The sequence below is a fragment of the Genypterus blacodes genome, unplaced genomic scaffold, assembly GCF_046128005.1.
Source record: "Genypterus blacodes isolate CSIRO-AG114 ecotype Tasmania unplaced genomic scaffold, CSIRO-AGI_Gbla_v1 ptg000133l_1, whole genome shotgun sequence".
Taxonomy (NCBI): domain Eukaryota; kingdom Metazoa; phylum Chordata; class Actinopteri; order Ophidiiformes; family Ophidiidae; genus Genypterus; species Genypterus blacodes.
This window is the reverse complement of record NW_027466935.1, coordinates 5,367,153-5,390,755: the sequence shown is the minus strand read 5'-3', so window position 1 is coordinate 5,390,755 and position 23,603 is coordinate 5,367,153. Positions and strand designations below refer to the sequence as shown.

General features: G+C 44.7%; 1 protein-coding gene across 7 annotated transcripts in view; it reads right to left on the bottom strand.

Annotated features, from left to right (window-relative positions):
• Positions 1 to 21,337, bottom strand: part of arhgef28a (Rho guanine nucleotide exchange factor (GEF) 28a) — a 36,232-nt gene extending 14,895 nt beyond the window's left edge. The window contains exons 1-16 of one of the 7 annotated variants that reach the window (XM_076163511.1): positions 20,889 to 21,337; positions 18,608 to 18,664; positions 14,080 to 14,230; positions 13,646 to 13,996; positions 10,633 to 10,780; positions 9,167 to 9,338; positions 8,231 to 8,300; positions 6,962 to 7,008; positions 6,684 to 6,759; positions 4,196 to 4,284; positions 3,841 to 4,118; positions 3,332 to 3,506; positions 3,084 to 3,195; positions 2,319 to 2,405; positions 1,100 to 1,142; positions 445 to 546 (exon numbers count right to left, since the gene is read on the bottom strand). In XM_076163511.1, the coding sequence (XP_076019626.1) occupies positions 445 to 546; positions 1,100 to 1,142; positions 2,319 to 2,405; positions 3,084 to 3,195; positions 3,332 to 3,506; positions 3,841 to 4,118; positions 4,196 to 4,284; positions 6,684 to 6,759; positions 6,962 to 7,008; positions 8,231 to 8,300; positions 9,167 to 9,338; positions 10,633 to 10,780; positions 13,646 to 13,996; positions 14,080 to 14,230; positions 18,608 to 18,640 (1,934 nt within the window). In that variant the 5' untranslated portion in view covers positions 18,641 to 18,664; positions 20,889 to 21,337. The remainder of the gene's footprint in view (positions 1 to 444; positions 547 to 1,099; positions 1,143 to 2,318; positions 2,406 to 3,083; positions 3,196 to 3,331; positions 3,507 to 3,840; positions 4,119 to 4,195; positions 4,285 to 6,683; positions 6,760 to 6,961; positions 7,009 to 8,230; positions 8,301 to 9,166; positions 9,339 to 10,632; positions 10,781 to 13,645; positions 13,997 to 14,079; positions 14,231 to 18,607; positions 18,665 to 20,888) is intronic. The other 6 variants (XM_076163512.1, XM_076163513.1, XM_076163514.1 and 3 more) reach the window with 6 other exon arrangements.
• Positions 21,338 to 23,603: the final 2,266 nt, after the last annotated feature.

The following is a 23,603-nucleotide window of genomic DNA, read 5'->3' as shown; positions in this document are numbered from 1 at the left end:
CTGCAGGAGAGTACAAACCGCGTCGGTCAAATCGGTCGACCTCAACATAACACGGGACAGACAACAACGGTCGGCTTGCAGATATCGAATCCGAGAGGTGACTAAGGGACGAGGAAGGAGGTCAATAAGGTGCGGAGGAGGAGTTAGTACATTCATACTATCTGGTACAATAAATGTTAGAAAAGGTCATGAAAATGTCAGGACAAATACTTTTGTTAGTCAGTGAATTGAATCATTTTCGGCAACCTGGGAACAGAAATGGAAAACTAGTTTAGAACAGACAAGACAAGACAATAACAGCACCTTTACGACTGTCCTGCTGCTAGAAGGTTAATGAGGAGAAGAGAGGAAGAAGAGAGGGTGCATTACTATCTAGCGTGCCATAGGTTGAAGAGTTTTTTATGTTTTGGTTCGTATCGGTCAGAGGTGGAGGCCCTCACATACTCTTTAAGGAACTCAGACAGCGTGAGGTGTTGGAGGGACTCAGCCAGCTCCATATTGCTCTCATCGTCAGCAGACTGGGCGCGCATACGGAACCTTATCTCCCTGCAGGAAACACCACACACAAACACACACACGCCACTTCGCTGAATGCTGCTTGATTCATTTGTGAGACGCATGGAACGTTCGCTGGCCTGATTTGGTGACATCCACCAGGGGGCGATACTGAGTTGGAGCTGGGGTTTATTGAAAATGTATGTTTCGTTTCAGTGTGTGCTGGTTTTCCGTTATACCAAACAAATCATCAATCAGTGCCAGAAAAAGAGAAGTGGGGCAAAGGGGGTGACAGTTATAAAACGGGGTGACACTGATGTTTTGCGCATCGCCGCCACAGCTGTCAGGAGGAAAGACACATGCAAAACTAAACCAAAACCTGCCAGAGGCTCAGCTGTCACCAAGCAGCCTGGTAGTCATGGTTACCTATGCACTGTATGTTTCTCTTAGCTCTGAGGGTTAGGTGGTGTGACGTAAAGAGGCATTATCTCAATTAGGGAGTCCCGCTGAGGCCGTGATGAAGCACCTGAGTCATTTGGTATTAGAGCAGAGAGCAGCTGAAGAGAGAGAGAGGAAGAGTCCCATATGTGAAGTAAACAAATACCTTTTCTCGTGCGACTGCTCTGACATACTCGAGGCTCGCTGCTCTGTGAACATAAAGAATGGGGAGATGTTAAAAAAAAAGCAACAAAAACACAATAAAGACGGAACGTATGCGAAGCGGCAGATTCAGCTACATAGATTGAGCGTTGCTCCCATCCATGTGCTGTGTTTATTAAAGCCCAGAGTTCATTTCCATGCCAGACGGGTTCTACGCCGCAGGAGAGAGTGCGACAAACAAGCCGCGGCTGCTATGCAAAGCGAGGAAGATGAGCCAACAGGTAAAGAAGCATAGAAATGAAAGAGACGCCTCGCATCCCTGCAGCAGGCTTTCATTTCATCACCCCCCCACTCCCCCCAACCCCATCTCCCCCTCCATTACCGCAGGGTCCTGATTAGGGCGCAGACACACATGCAGACACACACCAAGGCTATTACAGATTCAGATTCAAGTTTTTAACTCATTTCAATTATAAAGGCTTAATAAAAAACTTCTTACACAGTCCTACTAATATTTGAGATGATGTCTGAAGGTTCTCAGTCAATCTAGTTCATTCCATGTCTAACAATCTATGCTCACGGCAAATGGATCACAAGTCACAAGTCTCTAAACCTTCAATTTAAAGTCCAACACAAGACGAACCAAATCCAACATAAGGACAACAATTGATATAGTAAACGTGGATGATCATAGCTATCATGGGGGATTTTCTAATTTCTTTTTATCACTTTCCAGATAAACTTTATAACATAAACACACACCAATGACAATTAAAAGTGTGTTTTACAGACCAAAGGTTCATTGTTATCTTAAGGATATTGTCGTTCTGAGTTTAAAGGTTCAAATCCGAGTGAAGTTACAAGTGTCAAAGCCGAGGTGCCAGTCTTGTTTTGTTCACAAGCTCGAGTCTCAAGATGGCTACTTTGTAGCTTTTAAAGACAGTGGGTCTAATCAAAATCAAAAAATCAAAAAATTCTTAATAGGTGAGGTTCTGTTAAAAAATGATAGCAAGCTTTACGTTCAAAAAAAAAATCTTAAGGGGGTAAATTATGGCAAAAGGTGAGTCAGTTTACAATAATACCCTTGGTGCACATACACATACACATGCACATACACATACACACATACACATACTGTACACATAAGCGGTGCCAGAGACAGAGGGGTGCTGGGTATGCGGGGGCCTTAGCGCTGTGGGATGCAGCGGGTATCCAGTACTTACTAGCAGGGTGGAGCAGAGACAGAGATTTAGACAGAGAGAGCGCCTGAAGGAGAGATCGGCTGTAGCTGACGCCGTGCAGAACGCCATCTACAGGGCACAGTGGACAGAGCGCCACTCACACATCATCATGGTGTACAACTATCAGGACGTACAGGCAACTCAATGACATACCACACGATTAGGATTGTTGTTATTACATACAGGATATATACACACACATACCTCCACCAGGGCTACACAGGGCTCAGAATGTAATACTGACATAGCGGATTTTGCAGGATCACCGTCTAAATTCGGTTGCACAATGTGTTCAAACACGACGATTTAAAATTTGCAAACAAATTGGAAAGAATTGTGTTGATATGCAGATAATAATCTGCTAAATTTGGTGAATTATTGGATAAAATTTGTATGAGTAGTGGAAAAAACAAAGTAAACACCAATCGCCAAACTTTCCACCACATTTCATTGAAATCTGTGGTGGATACTCTGAGATATTTATAACTGGCAGATGAGCTCATCTTCCTTGGCAGAGGTAACAAAATCACTCTCAAGTAAGGCATAACTGTGAAAGCAACATTCATATTAGTGGGAGTTGACTGCACTGTATATTAGTGGTGAGATTGAATTGTGAAGGCTAGTTTAAAGACATGAACACAACATTAAAACAATCCACTCTGGCACAAAACAGTGTTAGTTCTTGTAAAAGGCTGTTAGTTATGAGGTCAGACGTATTTCCTGTTAGGGTGAGGTGAAGTTACTGACCGGGGCTGATGTCAGCAGACGGATTGTCCCGGGCAAAACGAGACGGACGCAAACTGATTTTGGGAGAGGAGTAGGAGTAAGAGCGCAGACGAATCCCCTGGTCTGCCATTTCCTAGAGTCAAAAAGAAAACAAGAGAACATTGAAAGCACCGACAGAAGGAGAAGCTGGAATATGGGACGACTGGAACGAAAACAGTATGAATCCAAGATTGGATCCATGTGTGTGTGAGAGAGTGATTTCACTTCACTTTTGGGGTGGGGTCACATGCTGAGGAGGCGGATTTGGTGCGAGTGCAAGTGAGGTCAGGGGAGGGAGCGAAAGTTTCCCTTTTGTTTTCACTTCTCCCCGTGTCAGAGGAGAGGGGGGGCAGCGGCTCCGTGCTGTCCTCTTCACTGTCCACCTCCAGGGCCACCAGGCTGGGACTAGAGCGAGGAATTATCAGTAACACACACACACATAAATAAAAATGTTGTAAATCCCAGATGAGGACAAGTGAATGCCCCAAAAAGCCGTAATTATGAGTTCTACCTTTTCCAAAACTAACATCATCATGGTGGAAGCCGTGCCCGTGCCCGTGTCATGTTTTTATTTTATTTTACTTTATTCTGTGATAATTTAGTTTAATTTAATCAAGGAGAGTATCTCATTGCCAAACAATAAACATTTCTCCCCTGCACTCATATTGTTCTGAACTCCTCTAATATCCCCTACTCAGAAGTCGGAGCTTTTGAGGAGCACTTGAATGCAACATGATACCTGAGGTCGCAGGTTTCCATGGTGGGACTGCCTCCTCCGTCTCGCTGGCTGTGATCGGCTGGCTCTGAGACGGAGGCGCAGCTCAGCCTGGCGAGGGCCTGATCGGCAGGAGAGAGGGAGGAGGAGGAGGAGGAAGGGCGGAGCTCGTCTGAAGAGGGCGGAGGCGTGTCGGTGGCCAACAGGAGGTCGTCCGAGGCCACGGCGTCCCACAAGCTGCTGTCTGTCCCCGTGCTGTCACTCGTCACCCCGTCCACTTTGTACTTGCTGCTAACGTCCATCTGACGTACAGGAAAATAATGTAAACAATAAATGAAAAAAGCGGGTCGTCAACTGAAAAGACCTGATGGTGTCCAACCTGTGGCTCCTCGCTGCTGCTGCTGATCATGGTGAGCTGGGGGTCCGGAGCACACCGGCTCTGACAGGACTGGATGCCATGTCCGTTTACTGTGAACAGACGTACAGAGCACAACCCTATTACAGCTCCAACTCCACATATAATCAGCACAAGAGACTCCTTCGCCTCGTCTCCGTGCACACTCGGAGATAAAAGCCTAGAAATATGGAAAACATGGAGAGCTTTCAGCCCGGCGGAGTGATTTACAGTCAGTGCTCAGGGCCAGGAGACACTTTTTATTATCATAACTCATCCCAACATTGGCCAGACACTTAAAAGGTCCGACTGGCTGAATACAGAGGGTGGTGCTGGGTAGCGTGCAAGAAGTTAAAGCCAGATTTTACAATCTGACACACACACACACGCATACAGAGAGAAAAACTATGAAGATCTATTCGAATCAAAGCAGCAGATAGAGCAGGAAAGAGAGGATGAAATTGTGATGGAGACTTTTTGAGCCATATTCACTCCAGTTCTGATAATCCCCTTGTTTGGCTTCATTCTGGTCATTTGCCGTAATTCATAAATGTCAAAGTTCACACACAGAACACACAGCTGCATACCTGCTCCCCGTCTGACCTTTAAAGGTTTGTTTTCACAGAAACATCCAGAGAGAAATCCGTAGAAGCAGAGCGTGTGCTTCAAGGAAAGATAAATTCGAGAATAACAAAACAAAAACATGACAGGAGAGGACAAGTGAGAAGTAAAATGGAAGCTGTTTTTGTATTTCTCTCCTGAATCTATTTTTACTCTTTATAAGTGGAAACACGGTGTCTCCACATTGGGGAAGGGTGAGGTGATTTTCAGCACGACATGGAAACTTCCCCTCTCTAGATAAAAGCCATTTTCCCAGCGGCCTTTGATGTCTGGACGAGTCGTGCCGACGCTAATGTAAAGGAAATCCTGGGCATCACTGAGGCATTTCCTCTCCGCCGCCGCCGCCGCCAGAGCAGCTCTCACACAGCGAGGGGACGCGAGCACGCAGAAGCAAACCTCTCAAATTCATTCATTACATCTGAACTGTTTGTTCACAAGTCTGCCTCCTCTCTCTCGTGATTACGTGTGTGTGTGTGTGTGTGTGTGTGTGTGTGTGTGTGTGTGTGTGTGTGTGTGTGTGTCTGCAACTTTTAAAACCGGCTCGCTCCAACAATAACCAAGTCGGCGGAGATCATTTTGATCAATCTGGAAAAACACAAAAACTCTAAATGTCAGCGGCCTGGAGCGATGTCATCATAACAAAACTATTCAGCTGAGTAACACTGAGCTATAACGTCTATAATCCATTTGAGAGGGAAACCGTAGGATGGATGCCCTCGTGTCATCACAATCGCTTCGGTGCCAGGAGAGGCGACTCGCACGCTTTCCACAACAACACACGGGAAATTAGCAGTCACGGTAACCATGGCGATGCCCTGGCCAGTGTCACCATCCTCCTCCTGTCTCTCTCTCACTCTGGAGTTTTTACGAGCAGATGAACTCGTGCGTGCATGCGTTCGCGTCAGAGAGGCGTGTCAAGGTTGCGGCGTGCAGCCTCGTCTAAAATGTCAGCTTTGGTTAAATCGGCGACACTTGAGCTCGTTAAAATTCCTCCTCGCCGTTTGGTTACAGAGATCCACTGTCCGGGGGCTGGATGGGGGGAGGGAGAGGGGACGGCAGGGGACGTCGGGGGCATGTCCCGGCTCGGGGTGGGAGTTTGGAGTGGGACGCCATCTGACCCCATTCCTGTCTTTTTTGTCTCTGTGACGGGGCAGATTCCTGGACGCGCCGGCTGAGTCATTGTGGGAAAAAAGCAGGGAAAAGAGCCAGCGTGCGACCCCGAAAAGACAGACAGACACAGAGACGGAGACAGGAAGAAAAGTGTGTCCCTGTCTGTAATGGTATTGATTTCCGATGATGTGATTTTACAGCCGAGCTCTGCACAGCGTCCACAAACACGCGCGCACGCACACACACACACACGCGCGCGCGCGCGCACACACACACACACACACACACACACACACACACACACACACACACACACACACACACACACACACACACACACACACACACACACACACACACACACACACACACACACACACACACACACACACACACACACACACACACACACACACACACACACACACACACACACGTCGTTGGTTTTAATGATACTTGTATGGAGTATCAGCATGGTAGCGGCCAAACGGATGAGGTCATCTATGTTCTTATAAAATCATAACAATATTGTGTTTTTACAGTGTGTTTCCATGATCATCAATCAAACTGATGGGTGAAAAGTTCAATAAAAAAATCTAAATAAACAAAAATACGATTATTAAGTTTGAAGACAGACGGACTGACGGACGGACAGACGGACAGACAGACAGACAGACAGACAGACAGACAGACAGACAGACAGACAGACAGACAGACAGACAGACGGGAACAGAGGGCTTACCCGCTGATGACAACAGGTACTCCTCTTCCTCGTCGTCTTCATCATCCAAAGACAGAACAAGCGGTTCTGTAAAAGCCTTTCAACAAAATCAAAGTAAACACAACAATTACACAACAATCACACACACAGCTCACAGCAATAATGAGTTGCATATAATCGGCCGAGGGGCGAAGCCATAAACATTCCCAGCACGCAAAACATACACAAACACACACACACACACACAAACACACACACACACACACACACACACATACGACATCTCTCCGTGCACTCACATTGTCCACCAGCACGTGCTTGTCCACACGGAGCTCCTTGCAAACTGCTGTGGAAAAGAAAAATATTTAGGCAGGAGTTGATGCGTGACACGTTAACAACCTCCTCCTCCTCCTCCTCCTCCTCCTTATCCCCCTCCTCTTCCTCCTCCCTCCCATCTGGATGGCACCAAATCAGCTCTCCTATACTCTGGAGGTGACTCTGCTATCCAGGAATGGGAAAACTGGAAAACAGTGACATGTTGTGCTCGGCCCCTTGAACGCAGCGGGTCAGCAGGAAGAGCGCACACACACACACACACTCCCCGCTGTGAGGTTGTTATTTTTCGAGGAGATTAATGGACGGCTGCTGAGGTCAGAACGGGGTTGAGGTCAATACTGAGGTACACTTCCTGCTTCCCTGTGCGAGTCGATATCAGCCTGCCATCTCTATGGTTACTATAAATATGTGTGCCTGTGTGTGTGTGTTTGTTTAAGAGGAAGAGGAGCGAGAGTGGCACAGCTGAATGGAGTGTGTGTATGATCCCACTTGTATGCACGTGTCCCCTTCACTTCCCTACACATTCTCGGGGAATAAACAAACGTGTAAAAAGACGATCGTGCCATTTATGGAGTCTGCTGGAAGCATTTTGTCGGACGGATGATGCGGATGAACAACACACACACACGGGCATGCAGAGCTGATTTTCAATGCAAATCTAAGTTAAGTGTCAGGTCTTCAAATGCATATTGAAAGTCACAAAACGAGTCTTTCAGGTCTCCCCGTGGTTACAGAGGATTTATGACGAGAACACGACACCTGAATCATTTCCATTAAAGTCGCTTTAATATGACAGATATAAGGTTCACGACTATAAGCAGGATGTGAGCGAGACGACTCGAGACACACACCAAATGAGGCGCAACCGAGTCGTCTTAATGTCAGGTCTCAAGTTCTGTCTGTCTGTAACAGACCTGGCTTACGCACGTGTGACGTTTTGTTATTCCAGTTTGTGTTACACACACACACACACACACTCACACGTGCACACACACGACAAGATGGCACATGTGTGTGACAGGCAGTGAGCGGCAGGTAAGCGACACAAACACCAGTGTGTGTGAGTGTGTGTTTGAATAATTCAGCTCATCAAGCAGCACTAGAGAGTTAGAAAGTAAATTACAAAAACGTTTCTCATTTATTTCTCTACTCTAAAATCTGCAGTTTCAGTGGAATCCCAGATGAACACTTAATGAACACTTAACACAGATGAACTGAATGTGCTGTCTTACCTCCATCATTAGAGGGGACGCCCTGTGTGTCCCTGCTGTCCCCATTCAAATGAGCCCTGAGCGCATTGATCTGCAACAAAGAAATGATCAATTACAAAAACAACACAATCATACTAAACAAGACAAAACAGTTCATCACCTGCGTGTTTGCATGATATAAATGTGATCCCATGTTATTATTCTCTCTTGTATGTAGTTTGTCTGTATCACGACAGTTTGAGAGCTCTAATCCTCATCTGCAAGACTTTGCCTTCTTTGGAATTAACACACACAACTAACACACCTTAGAGGAGGCAACAAAGCGTGTTAGCGACTTCAAAGGGAGGTATTTTGCTTTCCTGAGCTATGATTGTTAGTACCTGAGGGGATGAATGAAGATTTGACATGGAATTACTTGTTTATCTATTGAGTAATCGAATCTCTGCTATTCAAATTCCAGCTCGCTCAGCTCGCGAGGTACTTTTGTAGCTCACATGGGAGGAATAAAGTTGATTCTATCTCTGGATTCTATCTCTCCCCACACCTGCATCCCCCTCTTTTGTGTTGCGCTCCTCCTTTAACCTTGCGCAATCAAACTGCCATAATGCCTGACTTAAATAAAGCCCCTCCTCGGGTGCTGAGAGAGGCTCGGCCCGATCCGACATGACCCAACACGTCGACTGCGACACACCCTCACGTACCTTCATCTTCCACGTATTAATATCACTGCATCTTCTTCCTGTTGCCCTCCGATTTACTGGCTGCAGTAAATCTCACTGTTTTGTTTTGTCTGCTACTTGCTTAACTCTTATCGAAGTGTGTGTGTTAAAGGTTGTGTGTGTCAAAGGCTTAATGTTTACACAACCCCCTGTGCGAATAGTGTTATTGCTCATTACATCATACACAGAGATCTATGGGAATAGCTATCATTTTTGAAGACTTTCAAGACATTCTCACCTGTTTGAGGACGCTGGGGTCCCTCATTCTGTCTCGGAGGAGGACGACGGCGTCTAGAGGGCAGCTCCAGGCCGCCCGTTGCACGCTGAGGGTCAGGGAGTCCGACGCCGGGCAAAACCTCAGCAGGCCGGAGCTGGCGGACCACAAGTGCCCCACGCCTGGATCCAGAGGACTGATGAGGAGAGAGAAAGAGAGAGAGAGAGACAGAGAGACAGCGAGCGAGTGAGACGGGGCGAGAGATTTAAAAATAGGCCCCCAGTTGCAGGTTAGTGGACTTAAGGGGAGGAAAGTAATCACCCTCCCTCATGATTCGGCTTTATCTTGGCTCTTGTCTCCATCAGTCATATTGTGCTCGTGTGCGTGTGTGTGTATTCGGTCTGCCAATGTGTCTAGGATAATCTCGCCCGCTCTGTCTCACTTTTGGAGACAAAACAAACGTACTCCAGGGATGACAGAACGTTAACAAAGCGCTCTTGGTTTGGAATGTAACATCGTCGGCCAAACAGATCCTTAAAAAGGAATTATTATTATATTTTTTCACTAATCAGATCTCCCGGAAGGTGAATTTAGGATTTAGGAAGTCCGAAATCCAGATCATTCCAGGTAAGATACACGGTCTGTTTGATGTACCTTACCTGTTCCAATCTGGTGTTTTGAGCACACTTTCAGATCTAACAGCCAAGATCTCCCCTCGGTGTCCAAAAAGTCCAAGTTAAGTCTCATCAAAACAGTTACATAACACAGGAGGTCGCGGCTCGGATCAGACCCGTAAAGTCTGCGGCCACTCAAGTCTCCCCTCTGGCATGTGCTCTATAAACATGGTTCTTTCACCGCTTGAGTGGATTTCTGTGAAGTGTGTGTGTCTTCCCCCCCGTGAAAGTGGATTCTAAAAACATATTTCCTTTCTTTTAAACCTGCCTCCTCACTGAGTGTTTGTGTTTTCAGGTTGGTATGTGTGAGCGTCCAGCAGGTATTCCTCTGCGCTCACTGGGACGTGTGTGTGAAATGTGGCGTTTAGGTGCTGGAGTTTTTCTCTGCGACATGACAAAATAGCATCAACCTCATAACCAGGCAGCGTTCCTCATCCTGTTATCTTTATTATTGTTCATTCTTGGGTCCACGTCTTTGGCAGAAGTTCTGTATTTCCTTGTGTTTATGACACTGATAAGAAAAGGTGCTGCGGCGTTAACTTCACTTAGGAGGAAAAATAAGAGTTTCTAAATTCCGTGAATGTCGAGAAACATTTCAGGAGGCCTATAAACGGCGTAAATAGCTCGCAGAACAAACCTTTAAAAAGGCCTCGGAGAGCAATTAAAGCTGTTTCTGTCTGAGTTACGCTGGAAAATCTCAGACGAGTGATTGTTTTGTTTTCGGAGGTGTAAAACTGTATTCCATTCAATGCCGCGATTCCTTTGTTTTGAGCTCAGACGACGGGAAGAAAGGAGAAAGGAAAAAGGTAGCCTCACGTGTCGAGCCCGTCGCACGGAGCGTCTCCCTCCCGGTCGGGTGGCGTCAACGCTCCTCGGCCTCTCGGTTGGCGCCTCAGGAAGCGGGACAGATGGACCAAACCCAAGCGCGCTGCCAGGTGAAAGAGAGTCTCTTTGTGCTCAGTCGCTGGAGACGGAGACAATGAGAGAAGAGACGCGGACGTTAAACTCTTATGTAACGCAATCGCAGGCTTTCAGTTTGTGCTTCCCCCCTATGCGACACATTCTGTACATGCTATCCCACTTCGGCAAAAAGTCACAAATCACCTCCTCGATACGTTTGGAATGTGGTGCAGTAGCATAGAAAAGAATCCGGGGTTACAGCAGGTCCACAGCACAGCTTATTTAAGGATGTTATTACCTAGAAAAACAAGATATTTCACTGAGCCCGACACCTGCAATTACATCTCTGACAGGGGAGGACGCAGGGATAAACAACAAGCACTGTATTTGGAACATCTAAGAGGACACTGTGTCCATCTGTCCGTCCGTCCGTCCGTCCGTCCGTCCGTCCGTCCGTCCGTCCGTGTGTCTCACAAAGTTATTGACAGATTTCAATCAAACTTGGTGGGCAGGTTAGTCACACTCAAGGAGAGATCGGATTTCCAGTCCAGCAGAAACAGCAGGAGATGTTTACCTGGAAGGGCCGAGATGAACCTCAACAGACAAGAGCTGTTTTGGGGCCAATAACCTTTGAACTGTAAGTCATACAGTCGCTTTAGGGGTCAGTTGTCACCACATTTTACATATAGAGCGTGTGAACCCAGCAGGATTTAAGTTTTGTCTTTGTTTTCCTCACCGTTTTGTAATAACAGGCTGCCTCAAACTTCATAAACTGCTGAATCTGAGTATAGTTTAATCAAAATGTGGTTTGTTAGTCAGACATGCAGAGTCAGGGTTTCATTCTACTGGGTCTTTCACATGTAGTCACATATTTCACACACACACACATACAGCACTGGCAGGGGACATAAATCTAAATAAAGCTTCGTACTGACTAATGAAAACGCTTAGCAGGTGCTTATTCGCCCCACACCCTGGTTTTATATAAGAGCCGATAGAAAGATGAGCGCTGCTTCTCTCTCTTCAGGCTGCTGCTGTGTGAGGCACGTTGCCATGGCATTATCTCTCCGCTCTGCAAACAACGTGCAGAATTCAGATGTTATTTTCTGTTTTTCCCCTCTCTGATATGACGCCCGGAGCTCCCGTGTGTACTAGAACACACACACACACCCTTCCACCGCCCCGTCGCCTCCACAGTGTCACTGCTAATTGTGACCAGAGTGAATACAGAACATGCAGTCCTCGGCAGGCAAAGTTCAACAAACACAAACGACTACGTCACACGCACGCGCGCACACACACACACACACACACACACACACACACACACACACACACACACACACACACACACACACACAGGCCCTCAACTGTTTTGCATTTATATCTCAACTATGTTTTGCATGGATACTTTATCTATACTATGTAAAACATTTATATATATTACTGTATATTACTGCTTAGTGAGGCAGGATGCTCACCTGAGGTAAATATTCAATTTTAATATTCAATTAGGCTCCTCAATCTAATATATACTCCACTATATTTACTAAGTTAGTAATATTTCTAACTACTAAAAACATGTTAGACATTTTCAGCCAACATAATGCATAAAAACACATTTGTATTAAGCATCAAATCAAAATGTATTTGCGTCACTTAATTGGGTAAATAAAAGTTTTAAATCAAAGCGTATTTCACCAAAGTGCAAGGTTTACAAGTTTGGTGAACATCAACGTGTTTCTGTCTGAATTTCAAAGTTGTTATTGTTGCATATTGCATCATAGCTCAAAGCTTCTGCATGCTTTGTTTGGCCTCTGGGGACAGCTAAAAGCACTTCAGTCAAGTATTTTAGCCCTTAACCATTTTGTGATTTATAGCCGCAATATTTTGAAATCGATTCTTGGTGTAATGAGTTCAAACTTTAGAGTCTTTGTGCATTCTGAGCGAGCCGGAGCTTCCTGAGAGCTTTTTTTAACCACGCCTACTTACATCTCAGTATCTTCACTTAATTGAAGTATCTACAATAATCAAACATTGCATATTACATAAACTGAGGCCCGGGCGCCAGAAAGCTAAACTCTAAAAGAGATTTGTTGTGCGAGGGAGTGACAGTGCGACGCAGAGGAGGACAGTGGGAGTCGATCTGAAACCGCTAATCTGGCCCGAGGAAGAATAATGGCAGTGATTGCAGCCGTGTGTCCGCCTGCCCTGCTGCTGTTCCCACACACACACACATACACACACACAGACCATGTGATGGAAGAGTCCTGCTGTACGATCAGAGCTCGCACCTGCCACAATGACATTAACCTAAGTGACAGTCAACATAAGGGCCAAAACAAAACAGCAACATGATTAAATAAGATTCAAACCAGATTTTGGGATCTTTCCCGCAAGGGGAATTCCCAATAAGTGACCTCTGGGCAGATCCAGGAAGTAGCTGAGTATTTGAGCGTGACAAGAGACGGGAATCCCCACCGATCAAAGCTGATGAAGACAAGTGGCAAAGCATATTTAGCTCATCTAAAACCTGGATGTTACAGGAACATGAACACCTCATGAATCAGCTGCTGATCTAATACTGATCACTGTCACTTTAAGAGTCTGTCACAAAGTTGGGGAGAAAAGTTGGAGCTGGTAAGAAACATGGGCGTGAGCGAATCCTGCTTAATGCCGCATTTGTTCTTCCTTCCAAAAACTGACGTCGTCGACATTCATCAGCTCCACCGCAGGACTTTTCGGAAAGGAAGAGGAAATTCAAGCCACTCTGTTTTTGTGCTTGTGCTTTCTCACTAATGCAGGGTTTCATTTAATTGGATGTAAATCTGGTTTCTTCGTTTTAATTATGATTGTGTTAATAAACCCTGGACCCTTCGTACAGCCACAGACTGCCTGTCTGTCCCCGTCTCCCCCCTGTGTGTGTTACCTTCTGTGGGTTGTGTGTCGGCGGGTATCCACTTCTGAGGGAGATCCACGTTAGCGAACGCCTGCGTTATCTTCTCATCCAGCCGACTGAGCCCAGTTTCCTCCTCCGCGTCCTCTAAGTCCCCCACGTCCTCCCTGTCCTCAGAAGCCACCGTCCACGTAGAAAACCTCTTCAGAACCTCCAGGTGGCTCTGGGGGCCCAGCCGGTCCCTGTTTGCGTCCAGGTACTCGGCCACATCCTGGGCCACGTCGCGGACGTATTCCAGAGAAGATTGGCCTCCGCACGGCTTGACCTCCTGCGCCCCTGTGTGGTAGTAGGACGTGACGAGGACGACCTCCGCGCGGTCGTGACCTACAGGAGAGATGGAAAGTCCCGATGACGGCTTCAGGAGCTCGATTGATGTTATGAGATCGCGCCTACAGAACAGAACGTACCTGGAACCATGAAGCTAAGCGCCGCGCCGTCATCCGGCCTCTTCGCCAGAGTCACATGTGTCAGCTGAGAGCCTTGCAGCACAACGTAATACTCTGCGTCTCCAGGGGCGCCGGCGCCATCTGGTAACGCCACACGGGCCTCCACTTGTCCCTACGATGACAAAGACAATGATGGACAAAAGTAATATGAAATGAAATCGAAGAAACGATCACATCATCACACTGAATTTGCACATTCAACAAGTTCAACCTGAGAAGAAGAAACCAGGAGCGTTTGTGTGTTTTGTACTCATGCTTGTGCTTCACAGCTGAAAAGACAGAAGAAGAAGACGAAGAAGAAGAATAGAACACTGGCAATCTTCTTCCAGTGAGAGTGAGCTGCACCCTACTGAGCCTAAACTCGTAACAATCCATCACAACCGTCGTTAATAACATCAAACTCCCCGCCGACGCCAACGATTGCGTCTATCAGCAACCGAAGACAATAACTGCAACCAGATGGGTCATTTTGCAGAGGAAAAAGGTCAACCACTTCCCAGATGGGGTCGCCCAGAGGACCGAACCTGAATTTGATGATCAGACTCGGGGAAGAAGTGCAAATAGAGAAAAGAGGCGGAGGGGGCGAGGAGTTATGGTGACTGAGCACAAGTCAAACTTTCAGCTTCAAGACGGATTGCATATTTGGAGTTCCTCGATTGCGCAACATTCCCGACTTCTGTTTTCCTGTGCTCAGCAATAAGCTTTTTATCGCGTGATTGATCAGGTGCAACCTACTGCCGTGTCAGCTCACAGTATCCATCACGCTGACCTGCACCTTTGAAGATTACATTCAATCTATCACAATCTTTCAAGAATGCAAAAAATGGATTTCCATCTCAGGGAACCAGCAATTTGCCAACTTCTGTCCGGAGACTCAATTTCTGTATTTTAGCAAAGACAGAACTTTACTTCACTCGGTGTATGGATCCAATAGAATCATCATAAAGCACAAACCTTAGCCGTGCCTGGTATTGATCGGGTTTATTCTGTTTGGGGTAACGGCAGCTGTAAGTGACGTTTGAGGTCATTGCTCGTTGCCTGGCACTGTGATGACGACTCCAGAGAGAGAGAGAGAGAGAGAGAGGGAGAGAGGGAGAGAGAGAGAGAGAGAGAGAGAGAGAGAGAGAGAGCGAGAGAGGGAGAGAGAGAGAGGGAGAGAGAGAATGAGCTCTGATCTAACACAGAGTCTCTGCTCTCATATTCAATTTTACCAAAGTGAAACAATATTAAACTTTTCCTAAGACTTTTTTTCTAAACTTTTGGGGATTATTTCATCATTTTCCAACAGATTTCCAGCCTGGCAAACACATTTTCTACCCCTATAAAACCTTTTCAAAAGTATATTTTAAATGAATGTAATGTCAATAAATGTAATATTATTCATCTATCAAATTTTACCAACATTTTTTCTGCTATATTTCCAAAACGTTTCTGATACATCCTTTGTTATGACTGAATCCGTCCTCCTCCATTCTTAGATATCAGCTGATGTGAACCGTTACCGATTCGATTTTCTGATTTTGTTTGTGACTGAGCGTTAAAACTTTTATTTTTACGACTATTTCTTTATTATTGTTTTTCATTCTCAGAGCCGTGTGTGAGGCAGCCTGAGCCAATACAGCTTCACACCGGTCAAATCGGATCAAACGTGACTTATCCGACACGTAAGCGTATCTGCGATGCCTTCAGGGGACAAAGGACGCAGCAGCGAGACGTGGGCCCCGATGTGATCTCTCGACCTTTTTACTCTTGGCCGCTTTATCATGACTGCAACACAACCTGATCCGGAGGCGGCAATGAAATATTCACAACCTTAGTAGTTTCATCTCTCGCCTCCCATACGGCCACTTTGCTCCGACATGATGCATTAATTATGGAGCGTAAACACGTGGAGCTTTAACATATAGGAGAGATTCAATTTCAACCTTTGCTTTGCAGGATAACATGAATGTGGCATAATTATTGGCAGAGTTCATCATTTTGGCTCATTTAAAGCCAAACCAGAGGAAGAAACTATAATCATAACTAATCGTCTCCACATGTTGTTATGCGTCCATGTGGGGTAAACAACACCGGATTTGCTGCGAGTAGTCTCCAGGAAACCAGCAGCCCTCCGCGCTCACACTTGTTCGCTTGTTGTGATCTCCTGAGTGCGGTGTGTGTGTGTGTGTGTTTGTGTGTGTATGTGTGATGTCAGGGGAGCGAAATCACTGCGAGTGCGACAACAAAAACAGCTCGGGTAACGTCGAGTACTGCTCCGGTGACATCAGCGATACAGGAGCAGGGTCAGGAGGTCAGAGTATCATATCCCCACTGACATCAAGGGATGACGTTGTTCACAGAATATGACAGGAGACTCATTCACAAAAATGAATGCCTTGAAAACTATTCAACCACTTGATTTCAACACAACGCGTTCTGTACTTTACACAGTTTCACAGTCCCACCTCGCCGATGCACATCTGAGCTAAATGAAAGTCAGCGGACCGGAGTCTCATCGGAGCCTTGAGAGCAAAAAAGCTAAACGGTGCCAGGTCGTCGTCTCTCTCTCTCGTCTCAGACTCAGGCGCATACCAGTGATTAAATCCAGTGTACAAATGTGATACTAATCACTGCTCTGCGTGTCATATATGCTGTCAGTTATGTTGGCGCCGCTCCAGGAATAATTTCATTTTCAAACGCAGGGACGCCAAGAATGGATTCCTCGTTGCGTAACCTTACTAGAAAAAAAGTCAAAACATTTCACGCAAAAGTGAAAATTTGGGAAGATTCTACTCTCACGCACAACGCACAGCAATCAAAGCTTACCTCGGTATTTGCCGATGTTAAATACTTCTTTTCCTTTGTTTTAACCCTTGACCGGTTTATCCAACTGCCATTAAAGACAAGGTAGGGTGTGGTTTTATTACTAGATTGACGTGGGAAAAACACAGCTGACTAAAACTAAAGCGGCACTTAAAGAGAGAAACAATCAAATCAATCACCCGCGTAGCTCAAAGAGTGTGTTGATAACCGACACTATCAACCGTAATGGCAACTAAACAAACACCCAGCAACAAGGATACGGCTAATCTGGCTCCATTAGTGAAAATGTAGCTGTGTGTGAAGTGTGTTAGACGTGTTTTCAAAGCCATAACACACACACACACACACACACTCTCTCTTTTGCAGCAGCTTTCTCACATGATGTTCTTTACTGGAACTCACAGCAAACACACTTTCTCCCTGCAATTCAATGCAACCTTTATCCATTGATATGGATCTAAGGGTTTTTGGTACAGGCCCCAACTAAGTGCTGCATGTGTGTGTGTGTGTGTGTGTGTGTGTGTGTGTGTGTGTGTGTGTGTGTGTGTGTGTGTGTGTGTGTGTGTGTGTGCCGCACTATAAAACTTTACTAGGTGTGTTACAATCACAGGCTTTCTGTCATCGCAGTACATTGCAGTTTGCTTTACACAAAGACCAGCATTGAAATCTGGATCTCATTCTGCAATGAGAGTTGCCCCGGTTGAGCTGTGACCTTAGAGGGTGGAGACTTGCACTTCCCCTTTAATGGAGAGGCGTGTGTGTGTGAGTGCTAGGATCCATAATGCCTCACATGCCTGGGTTTCACACATCAGTCCTCAATCAACCTCTATAGTGGGCTGAGAGAGAGAGAGAGAGAGCGAGAGAGAGAAGTTTTGGAGCGAGCGAGCCCCCTACGTCTGAAACTGGTGACACAGCAAAACAAACAGACACTCTGCTTACCCGAAATCTGGCAATGCTTCACTGAATGGGCCACCCAGGCGTCCACACACACACACACACACACACACACACACACACACACACACACACACACACACACACACACAGGAGAATAGGGGCACGAGAGACGGAGAGAGAGAGAGAGCAGCGGCGGATATGAAGGATTGAAAAGAGAGACGTTAAAAAAAAAAAGACCAAATGAAGTGTAAGACAGCGGCTAAGACAGAGTGTGTGAGGACAGATTTGAAACAGAAATCCCAGCATACCTGCACTCTCAAATATGCTGACAGCAGAGAATGTGTATTGACTTAATTCATACACCGGGTGTGCGCCGTCTTCACCGAGCTTTAGAAACATGTACGCTACCTCATTGTGGTTCCTCCCCCTAGAGTTCAACAGAGTCCGAGTCTGGAAAAGGCTGTTGTGCATTCAGAGGAGGCCTCTCACAAAACCTGACTTCCCCCCGGGGACTGAAACCCCGCTGGCTTGGGTTTCAACCTGTGACACCGACACAAGGGCCCAAGCTAGTGGACGCGAGGAAGAGGCAAGGGAAAGGGTAGCGAGAGGGGGGAGAGAGAGAGAGAGAGAGAGAGAGGCTGCTCTAATTTGGGTGAGAGAAAATAAACAGAAGCCAGTCCAGAGGAGCATTGGGAGTTCAAGCGACCGACCACACCCAGAAACAAGCCCCTCTGTCTGCAGGACCACCAGGCACCATCAGACAGAGGCAGAGCATGGGAGCACTTACATATAAAGGCATCAGTCTTCTGTTCGCCTCCATTTTCTCCTCCAATCAAACAGATGCCTGGGGAGAGAATGTAATCGTGTTACTACAACGTCTGGACAATACAACATGAAGGCGCTCGCTACAAGAGAATCATCACATTGACATTTATATCCTCATTTGTCCAAACTTGTCTTCATCTGAAATAGTGAGAATAAGACATGTGAGATGACAGATTTGTGAGATTTCCCCTCTAAAAACGTAACAGTGTATTGTGTGTGTGTGTGTGTCTGTCAGTGTTCAGTCAGGATGCAGCAGAGGAGGACAGTGTAACTTTAACCACCTTGCGTGCACACACACAACTGATCCGCTGTGACTTCACTCTCAGCTGTGAATAGTGCATGACTTCAAAGCTAGACGGCGGTGTGACTCTGCAGGCTGCTGCCCCTCACACCCACGCACAGAAGAAGAGATGAGCCAAGTGTTCTTCTTCTCCTTCTTTTTTTAGGCATATTTACAAGAAAGGCACTAGAGGTCATTTCCTTTTTTAAATTGTTGCTTTAAAAAAATTGTTGTTCCATAATAATAATAAAAATAAATAAATAAATAAATAAATAAATAAATAAATAAAATAAAAAAAATAAAAATAAAAATAAAAATAAAAATAAAAATAAAAATAAAAATAAAAATAAAATAAAAGTAATATCCTGGCCAGTTCTTTAAAATTCATTAAAACAATTGTGAGAAAAAATTGGTTGTTTATCTAAGATTAAGTTTTGATGTTAAAAAAAAGAAATAAACAGCTGTAAAATGACAGCCAAGCAACAACAAGTGTGGGTAGTTCAGTGTCATACAATGTGTGGTCACATTATTACACCCTGAACAAGGTCCTAAGGGTTTGTCTCACAATAATATCACTATCATAGTCGTCTACTGTAAGTGTTACATCCATATCAAGTGGACATCTTATCAATAGAGGACTGCAATGCCACAGGCTTGGGCGTGTGTTTATCCTGTTATTCCTCCTCGTTTCCATGGGGATGCACTATTCTCACCTGGATCTACAGGTTTATGTGTCATAATGTAAAATAAATATTATCTCACGTTAGCTGGTTGCACGCCCTTAGGTCAACAAAAGTGAATATATTGCTGTGCTTTTGTTTACCTGAGGACAAAGGACATCAATTGATTCCATGCACAAAGAGAAGGGTGATATTGATCTAGACTTAGGCTTTGAGGCCCGTCAGAAGCTTGAACAAACTGTCTGAGAGAGACTGGAGTCCAGCAGGGTGACATAATCTAGAATCTGCAGATTACAGATGGAGTTTGAGAGCGATTTTTCCTCTCTTAGTCCATTAGTCTCAACCATTGTCATCATGCCTGACTTTAGCCTCTGACCTGTGTTCCTGCCTTTGTGAACAAGAAACCTGACCTGGCTGGTGGCCACGCACCCGAGCTCAGACCGTGAGAAAAGAGATTAGTCATAATGAGAGAACGCACGCTGTCAAAAGCATTCGTGAAGTCCATGTTGACATCCGTACATGTGACAAATTTATTTGCAGATGGGAACAAGCTGATCTCACTGTCCTTTAAGATTGAACAGGAGACGCATGATTGAGTAATTTGATTTCTCCCACTTGGCAAAAGCTGCCAAGAGTTCCTAACTTCTGTTTTGAACGGTGCTTTACAAATAAAGTTTAGTTTTACATCATATTTAATGGTTAGGGATTAAATAAAATGATTTACTTTACTTCTTTCACTGATTCATAAATGATGCATAGATGTATGACCTTGTTGTAAGTCTTAACATGTACACAAATTAAAGTGGAGCTACAGAAAACTACCTTGTAAACAGTGTTTGTCTCCACCACCCAAAGCACAAACAACACACTGCTGCTTCTCTACTCCACTTTAATTAACGAGATTTCTGAAGGGAATAACCTTTCTACAAACATACTGGGTAGACTAAAGGGCTCAGCTAGCGAAGTGAAAACAACCTTCAGACGTTATAACAAACACTGCAGACTGTTATCAGCACTCACAGCGTCGTTTCTTATCCAGACATTAGCGAGAAAATGACCTCTACCGCTTTCCGTGGGAAGAAAAACCGCCGCATTTGCGAGACCCTGAACGGTTTCAACTGTTCTCTATTGTTAGACACGGAATAAAAGAGTTCGAACAAGGTATAAATACAAACATGAATAAGAACGCTTGGAAACATCTAAATTTACCAACAACTATCGGATATTCCTGTGACTACATGCAGTATGTGTTTTTCACGGTGTGGATGAGTTTTTGCCATTACCTGCTGTCGTTTCTGTCTCCGTCCCTTTCCGTCTTTAACTCCAACTTTCCCCCGCAAAATAAAGTGAAATTCGCTGCACGATTACGCGCCAAATCCCTCCTCCCTGTTCACGGACGCATTTCCGCTTTATCATCGATCTTGGATTCACCTGGAAGTAGCCAAAACAAAGAGAGTCTTGTTTGTTTGCTGCGTTTTGCAGGTGAACTCCGGCGCTGTTTCTCCTCCACAGCATGCAGATCCACTGGTCCAGCCCCCTCACACACACACACACACACACACCGGCTGCAGTAGGCAGGAGGATACCCGGACGATGCCCGTATGATGTCATATGACGCATTTCTTCGACCACAACAACCTAATAATTGGACGTTATCATGTTTTTATATGTTTAACAGGGATCCAGATTTGCCGCAGAAAGTTTGAGGATCACTGCTCAGTGTGTGAGAGCGACCGTGTGAACTGGTATTGCAGCTGTAGAGGGCGCTGCGCACTGAGATCAACAAGTGTTTACCTCATGTTAGTACTGATAACAGCATGTTTTGGAACCAAAGCTGCTCCTAGAACTAAAAGGCGTGGTTGTCATTTTCTAGTTAATTGTCTTCAGTATCAACATGAACTAACGACCGTGATATATGATTTATGAGGCGATGACTGTAGGAGCCACTTGTTTATTGTTGGCATGTTGTATTATTTAGTTTATATTGCAGTATTTTGTGGACACTTGTTGGGCTCATTAGATGTACAGTGGATGGGCCAACAGAATCAAACGTAATTTTAACAGCATTTGTTTGTCTTCCAATTGTCAATAAACCCAAAATAAACTGCAAGTAACGACTGGAAATCGTTTTGTGGGTCTGCATAAGATCACAGCTCTAACCAGTGGATTAATAATGGAAACAAGAAAAGAAAGGACATTGGAAAGATTGCTATTATAATCATACTCAACAGTGAGTTTACCATGATGAATTAGGATATAAAAGTAATGATATCAAAATGTTCCCATAGGATTTGGACCTTGGATATTGCACATAGTCAAGGTGATCTATGGTATATATTGCTTGATAGACGTTATCATAGGACTGACATAAATTGTATAGAATATAGATAATCTATTATCCCACAACTGGGTCACAAAATGTTTAATGCCATGGGGATGTAACTATAGTGCCAAGCCGAGTAGTAATCTTTTTAGTAAAAAAACCCAAAAGACATTAGTATCGTGCAAATAAGTCTCAGATGAGCCTTTAAAGTTTGTATCTCACTCTTAAAGCTCTTGTATTGGCTTAATCTCTCAGTTGCAATTGTTTATTACCCATAATTTCCTTGGAGAAAACACCGAACTATCCCACATGCAGGCAATTAATGGAGGAAACAAAGAAAAACAAAGATTTCCCCATCCACCCAGCCCGCAGGCCTGACCCCTAACAAGCTCCACTTCTTTATGAAATATCTGAATTGGGCCCAAAGCTAAAACAATATAACAATAAAGCGTTTCAGCGTCGGTTTCCCGGAAAGTCACGTTAAATTGAGGACACGAGGACGTTACAGCACAAATGGGGAGAGACGCAGAGTGCTTGCGTGTGCTTGAGATGATCGCGATAAACGAGTATATAGCGCCATCTGCAGGCAAACGTTTAAAAGAAAATAATAATAATAAAAAAAAAAAGGAAAGTAGCATATAAACTTACAATACTGCCATCTTATGGCAGAAATCTTTCCTCTCCATTACAAAAGACAAGACATGACACCTTTGGTCTCCATGCACCTGTGGTCATGCTATATAGGGACTGAATATATAACAAACCTCATAACACACTGATAATAGTGCTATATGTTAGGTGTTGTTGTATGTACGGTGCATAAGTACATTATTTTCATATTTGCATGTCATATTTATCTGATTAAATTACAAATAGCTCCAATACTGCCTAAGAATGTAAAGCACATGTATTTACAGCGCATGTGGCCCATTTGTCCAGTAGAGGGCGTCAAAAGCCTGATTTACGCTCTCTGCCCCGTCTTTAGCCAAGTCCCTTTTTCTGAAGTGACATTCCATAAACACTCCAAGAACAACAGCTTATAAATCTCGAGCTCCTTTTAAATCCCAATCAGAAAACAAACAAAACAAACCTACAAAGCAATACTTAGGTATTTAGATTTAGCAACACGTCTTGTAATAATTTAAACACGTTTTTTTTTCCTTGGGAAATTTGAGAAAATGAGTTTTAAAGGTCAATTTCAGACGATCACTTGATTTACAAGTCACTTTTATTACGAGAAAACCCTGGATTCAATTCATTATCAACCAAACAAAACAACATTTGAAGACTAACGGCATCATTATTATTGGTTTTTGTACGGAGGCATAAAGAGTGAATACATCATGTGCCAACACAAGAGCTTTAAAATTACAAACACTGAAAGACTTGATTCAGTTTGCAAAGCCTGATCACACCAGCAGGAAATAAGCACCGAGTTAGACAGTCACGCCAAAATAAACAAGCCCATATTCAGGATTAGAATACCAACGACAACACAACTAAAACAATGGAGAATGCCATGTTTATACCTTTCATTGGAGGGATTTGGAAAATATTTAATATAACTGCCAAATCAGATTAAAATGTTGCAACTTTGGCCTCCGCTAGATGAACTTTGTGCAGCCAAGTCATTAATTTGGTAAACTGATCTAAAAGAATATTAAGCACACATTTA